This window comes from Zosterops lateralis (assembly GCF_965231275.1).
Source record: "Zosterops lateralis genome assembly, chromosome: 32".
Taxonomy (NCBI): Eukaryota; Metazoa; Chordata; class Aves; order Passeriformes; family Zosteropidae; genus Zosterops; species Zosterops lateralis.
The window spans coordinates 2199849-2206174 of NC_139792.1; the positions used below are offsets into that span (position 1 = coordinate 2199849).

At 67.9% G+C, this 6326-nt stretch overlaps 2 protein-coding genes across 2 annotated transcripts; both read left to right on the forward strand.

Annotated features, from left to right (window-relative positions):
• Window positions 1-35: 35 nt before the first annotated feature.
• RHEBL1 (RHEB like 1) lies at window positions 36-2435 on the forward strand (the record flags this gene model as incomplete). The annotated part of the gene is given in 11 exon segments (XM_083880997.1): window positions 36-90; window positions 93-256; window positions 402-458; window positions 547-601; window positions 604-628; window positions 721-754; window positions 758-778; window positions 782-812; window positions 815-876; window positions 1087-1131; window positions 2097-2435. Coding segments are annotated over 11 exon segments (888 nt in total).
• A 2008-nt stretch (window positions 2436-4443) lies between these two features.
• On the forward strand, window positions 4444-6221 carry LOC310920941 (histone-lysine N-methyltransferase 2D-like; the record flags this gene model as incomplete). Its single annotated transcript, XM_083880998.1, has 8 exons — window positions 4444-4517; window positions 4590-4716; window positions 4802-5052; window positions 5132-5229; window positions 5322-5487; window positions 5608-5773; window positions 5856-5970; window positions 6051-6221. Exons 1-8 carry the CDS (start codon window positions 4469-4471, stop codon window positions 6219-6221), a joined length of 1143 nt encoding a protein of 380 aa, XP_083737124.1. The 5' UTR covers window positions 4444-4468.
• Between the last annotated feature and the right edge of the window lie 105 nt (window positions 6222-6326).

Sequence of the window (6326 nt, forward strand, 5' to 3'; positions counted from 1 at the left end):
AAGGAGTTCCCGTCTCTCTGTCCGGCCCCGGGGTGATGCCGGGACCACCCAGCCTTGTTGTTTCCCCCCACCCAGGTAAAACCTCCATGGCCCCCAATTCCTGGAGGGAACATTCGAGTGCTACGAGCCCACGGTAGAGAGCAATAAGTCCCTCGTGGGAAGGTGGGTGGGGGGCTGCCTGCCCGGGGTCCCTCGTCCTGATACCCCTGTGAGGCCCCAGGTGATGAGGACAGACGTGCCCCCACTTTTGTGGGGGGTGGGTTGTGCCCCAAAACCTTCTGCTGGGGGCTGAGGTGCTCCTGGAATGAGGTGGAAGTGGGTCTGACTGAGCCTCCAGGGGAGGATTTGGGGGTCCCAGGCAGCCCCCCTGACCTGGTGCCACCCTTGCAGCCTAAAACAAGGTGCTGGTGGTGGGCAAAGATGAGCTTCAGCTGCAGCTGGTGGACACAGCCAGGCAGGTAATGCTGGAGCATTTTGGGGGGTCTGGGGATGTTGTGAGGCTGCTGGACTCCCAGCCACCCCTGCCACTGTTTTTTTTCCTCCCAGGATGATTACACCATCCTGCCACACTCCTTCATCATCAGCATTCACAGCTACGTCCTGGTTACTCAGTGACATCCCTGCAGAGGTGAGGAGCCCCCAAAATTCGGGGATGAGTCACCTGGGACGGGGGGACCCCTCAGGGGGAAGAAGTGGCTGGATGTCCCCTTGTCCCCACAGCTTGCTGGTGATCAAGACCCTCCACAGCGAGCTGTAGGAGAGCTGGGGAAGGACAGGATGAGTGCTGTCCCTCCCAGGTCTGGGCCCTGATCCTCCCTGTGCCTGCAGCGTGCCCGTGGTGCTGGTGGGGAACAAGGCAGACCTTGCCCTACAGAGGTAAGGGGGGTTCTGGGGGTCCCATGTTTGTGTCCCAGTGGCACATCCTGCCTGTCCCCTGCTGTGAATTGTAAACAGATGAAGGCAAGAGGCTGGCAGAGTCATGGGGGGCCATTCTCCTCGAGGAGAGCCAGGTCTGGGGGATGGAGCCCACCCGGGGTTGGGAGCAGGGTTCCCCATGTGCTGTCACTGATGTCCCCTCATCCCCAGGTGACCATGGGAATCTTCATGAAGCTCATTGAGGAGATCAACCAGGTGGACAACTCCTGTGGCAGATCCACCAGCTGCTGCCTGATGTGATCCCTGGGATGGGGCAGGACCCCTGTATGCACCAGACCCTTCCCCAGGACTGTCACCCAGTGGCTTTGGGGAAGCCAAGTGGTCCTGCTGTGGTTTGGAACCCTCACTTTGCACAGGCTGTGGGGCTCACAGGGGGCTGGGAGCAGGCTGGGGGTTCTGTCCCAGCCAGGAGCCCCACAGCTCATCACTGCTGTCCCCCCCAAGCACAAGGACAGGTCTGGGCAGTCCTGCTGTGGCAGCCAGGGCTGAATGCGGGTGTTGTTCCCAGCGTGGGGCCGCAGCCCGGCCGGGCCGGACCCGTGGGAGTCAGGGCTGAAACAATTAAACGTTGTTTTGCCTGTAAACCCCTGGACTGGGGGAGCTGTTCCTTGCTGGGGGGGAGGCAGAATGTGAGGCCCCTCCAACACCCCAGCACAGGGGTCTGCCCAGCCCTGGATGTGCTATGGGGCTGAGCCCCATTGCCCTCATGGGGCTGAGCACCCTAAGGGCCTCACTGGTACCTTTGGGGGGTTCTTCAGCCCTTTCCCCCCCATTTATCTCCCTAAGAACTTCAGCTCCTGCTTCGTGAGTGTGGGGAGGGCGCTCTGGCTGCAGTTCCCCTTGTGGCTTATCTCCACCCAGCCGGGCTAATTATTGCTAATTACCCAATTATGGTGGTAAAGAGGAACAGGAGCTGCTGGGGGGTGGGAAGTGGGTTATTGGGGTGCTGGGGCCAGGGTAGTGCAGCCCGGGGGTTCAGAGGGGCTGCACCCCCTCAATAGCGCTCCCAGATCTCTGGGTCTGGGGGTTTGGGCTCCTGGGGGCTCTGGGTCTGATCCCCCTGCCCCTCTCCGGGACTGGGGGGTCCCGGGGTGGGTTTCAGGGTCTGAGTGGGCTGATATGGCCCGACATGGGGGGTACCAGCCCCATGTACTCCTTAGGGTTTGGGGTCCACGGGTCGAGGGCTGTGCACGGGGCTCACGGTGACCGTGCGATGGGAGCAGGACCGGCTGCTCCGGGAATACCGGAACCGGGCGCGCCCGGTGCGGGACCGTGGCTCAGCAGCAGCACACGGTGTCCGTGAGCGGGGACCAGGACCGGGCACGGCGGCTGCTACCGGGGACCCCAGGACCGGGCACGGCGGCTGCTACCAGGGACCTCAGGACCGGTACAGCGGCTATTCGGGGACACCCGCACCGGACACAGCAGCTGTTCCGGATACACCGAGACCGGCCCCGGTGGCTGCTACGGGAAATGTTGGGACCGGACACAGCGGCTGATAACGGAGACACCGGCCCGGGACACCGTGGGCGGACCCCATCCCGGAGCCCATTCTCCCTTCCCCTAACCCCGTGGCCATGGCGGTCCCGGAAGGCTCTCTCTATTCACCCCCGGGGCCGCCCCGGTGCCGGTTCCCGGGAGGGGGCGGAGCCTGGCGCCGAGGCCCCGCCCCCCGGTGCCCACGTGCGCTCCCGCCCCGGCGCCGCCGGGGTTAAGCGCGGCGGAGGGATCTCCCCCCCGCCCCGCCCGGCAGCGTGCGCTGCGGCCGCGCGCGCGCCGTCACACCCCCCGCGCCCCCCCCCGCCGCGGCCGCAGCGCCCGCCCGCCGCGCACCGTCTCCCTCCGCCCGCAGCCCCCGCCGCCCAAAGTAGTGCGGGAGCGGCGGCGCCCCCCGGTCCGCGGCTCCCCCTTAGGACCCAGCGCGGCGGCGGCGGCCCCGGCGGGGCGGGCGGGGCGGGGCGGGGGCGGGCGGCGGGACCTACTTTCCTCTGGAAATGGCCGCGCCGGGGAGCACCGAACGCCCCGCGCCCCGAGGCCCGTCGGCGTAGGGCGGCCGCGGGGGTGAGCACCGGGCGGGGGGCGCGGGGGTGCGAACGGCCCCGCCGAGGGGCCCGCGCGGGCGGGACGGGCCCCGGCGGCCCCGGAAGGAGCGGCCCCGCGGTCGTGCGGGCTCGGGCCGCGCCGCCTCCGCCGTGCCGCCGCTCCCGGTAAGGCCCGACCGGGGCCGGGCCCAGAGCGCGGCTTCCCCGCCTTTGTGTCCGGTACCGGTGGGGCCCGGGAGGCTGCGGCGCGGGTCCGGCCGGGCCCGTCGCTCGGGGCCCGGTGCCGGTGCCAGCGTAGGCCGCGGTGGGCCGGGGATCGGGGCCTGGCCGGCTCGAGCCCCCGGTTGCACCGGGGAGCGGGGGAAGCGCGGCCCGGGCGCACCGGGGCGGGTGTGGGGTGCGGGTGTCCCCGCGTGGTGGTTCTGCCCACCCGGGGGCGCGGGCCGGGCCTCCCCCCGGCCCCGGAGCCTTTCCCGGGAGGGCCCGAGTGCCCCCGGCCCCGGAGCCTTTCCGGGAAGGGCCCGAACAGCCCCGGGCCCACCGGGACGTGCTGCGGGGGGGCGCTGGGTGGGACAGGCCGCTCCTGCCCCGCGGCCGGGACCCCGCCGGGGGCTCCCTCCGCCCTCCCCGCGTCGTTTCGTGTTTTTGGGGGGTTGGCGCTGCCCCAGCGCGTTTCCCCCTCCCCGGTGCCCTCGGGTCCCCCTCAGATCTCCCCCTTCACCCTCCATGTGGCTCTTGGGCAGGTTTGGGGTCCCTTTCACTGCCCCCGTGGTGCCGGAGCCCTCTCGGTTTTTGGGGTGCACATGAGGCAGGGTTGGGAGGGGGTGGCTGCAGGTCAGGTTATGCCCCCCCCTGGTTTGTGTGTCGTGTTTTGGGGTGAGTTTTCCCCCCGTACCTATCCCGGGGCCCCCTGTGCTGTGCAGGATTGGTGCCGGGCCTGAGGAAGTAGGGGCACAGGCAGGTGCTGGTGGTGGGGATGATGTTTTTTGCTGCATCCCAAACTCCTCCCGAAAATCCCCCACGTGGGAGGCACTGGGGGGTCCCAGCTTTGCTGTGGACACTGGTTGTGCTTTTTAGGGCTCCTCAGGGGTCTTGGTGACTCCCTGGGGTGTTGGTGCGTGGTAGAGTCAGGGTTACTGATCCCACTTCCCCCATGGTTTAATCGAGGTCACTTGGGGCTTTGGTTGCCCCAGATATGTCAGGGTGTCACTGCCTGGACTTGGGGGGACCTGGGGAGGCAGAGGATGATGGCTGAGGCCAGGGGGTCTCTGGGACCTGGCGGGATCAGGGAGCCACCCCCTGCTCCTGGGGGACATTCCCAATCCCAGAGCCTGCAAATTGCCTTGGGGAGAGCGATGGGAAGATGCTGCTCTGTCCCTTGAGTAGAGGGTCATAGGGGGCTGCAAAGCTGCTGGGGAAGGTGTCATCATCCCTGGTGCTGACAGATGTCCCCCCCACAGCTGTGGCCCCCCAGGAACGCCGGAGGCAGGATGGACAAACACAAGGTGCCCAGCGAGGAGAAGGATGCAGCCACACCAGGTGAGCCAGGGCAGGACTTTTGGGCACCTGTCCTTGTTTCCCCTGCAGTGGTGACACCCCCTCTCCCCACAGCCGATGGGGTCATGGCCTCGGAGGAGATGGGCAGCGCCGAGGGGGACCCCCTGAAACCCCCCGAAGGAGCCTCTGTGGGGCCGGAGCCAGAGAGCACGGGCATGGAGGCACCTCCCGAGGCTGGCAGGTGAGGGTGGGAGGACTTGGGAGTGGCATGGAGCCATTGGGGGGCGTCCTAAATATCCCTGACACCCCTCATTGTCCTCTCCCAGCCCGTTGGGCCGCCGCTGTGCCCTCTGCAACTGTGGGGACTGGAGCCTACACGGGCAGCGGGAGCTGCAGCGCTTCGAGCCGGTGCCCGACTGGCCCGAGCGGCTGGTGGGCCACGAGCCCCCTGATGGGCCTGGCCAGCCTCCCCCAGGGCCCAGCCAGCTCCCCCCAGAGCCAGAGCTGGCGGGTGACGGCCTGGCACAGATTGGCTTCTCCGAGGGGGTGACCCCAGCGCAGCTTTTCGAGCCGACGGGTGAGTATGGTCACAGCACAGGTGTCCTATCCTGCCACCTGGGTGTCCCCAGGCTGTCCCTGACGCTCTCTCCCCACAGGGCACTGCTGGGTGCACCACTGGTGTGCGGCCTGGGCGGCTGGTGCAGGGCCGGAGGTGGCCGACGTGGCCAGAGCTGTTTTCTCAGGGATCTCACAGGTGAGAACATTCCGAGGAGTCTGGGGGCATGGCAGGGGCTCGGTTTGGCTCCCCTGCAGCGGCGCTGACCCCCCGGACTCCTCTGCCCTCAGAAATGTGAATGCTGCGGGCGGGCGGGGGCCACCATCCCGTGCCGGGCGGCCGCCGGCTGCTCCCGCCTCTACCACTTCCCCTGTGCCGCCGCCAGCGGCTGCTTCCAGTCCATGAAGACCCTGCGGCTGCTCTGCCCCGAGCACGTGGCTGAGGCCGTGGACATGGGTGCGTGGGGCTGGGGACACCACCTCTGGGTGCTGGGACCCTCCTGCCCTGGCAAGGGGTCCTGGCAGGGTAGAACCCCACGAGTAGACAGCCCTGACCCCGTTTTCTCGTGGCTGACAGAGGACGCGCGGTGCTCGGTGTGCAACGGGCCGGGCGACCTGCGGGACCTGGTGTTCTGCACCAGCTGCGGGCAGCACTTCCACGGGGCCTGCCTGGACATCTCCCTGACGCCTCGCAAGCGCTCAGGCTGGCAGTGCCCCGAGTGCAAAGTGTGCCAAACCTGCAGGTGAGCCCCCAGCCCCATGGTGAGGACTGGGATGTGCACACAAGGAGGGGTCCCAGCCCTCACTTGCCCCTGCGCCCCACAGGCAGCCCAGCAGGGACTCTGCAATGCTGGTGTGCGAGGCATGTGACAAGGGCTACCACACCTCCTGCATAGAGCCAGCCACCCAGGGCCTCCCCACCGGCTCCTGGAAGTGCAAGGTAAGTCCTGCTCATACTTGGGGGTGTGGGGTGCCAGCCCCCCACTGCACCCCCTGACATATCTCTGCTTCCCCCCACAGAACTGCTGGGTCTGCTCAGACTGCGGCCAGCACCCCACAGGGCTTGACTCCAGCTGCCAGTGGTCCCCAGGGTCTGCAGTGTGTGGGGACTGCCAGCGGCGCCGTGCCACGGCCGATGTCCCCACAGCGCCAGAACACTCACCACGGCCCAGCCCCCCCGCCCAGATGTGAGTGGGGATGGGGGTGCTGGTTTAGAGGAGGGGGTCAGACCCTCTGTGGGTGGGGGGATGTGTCCCACAGCCATGGGGGTGGGGTGGCCTGAGTGCTGTCCCCTCA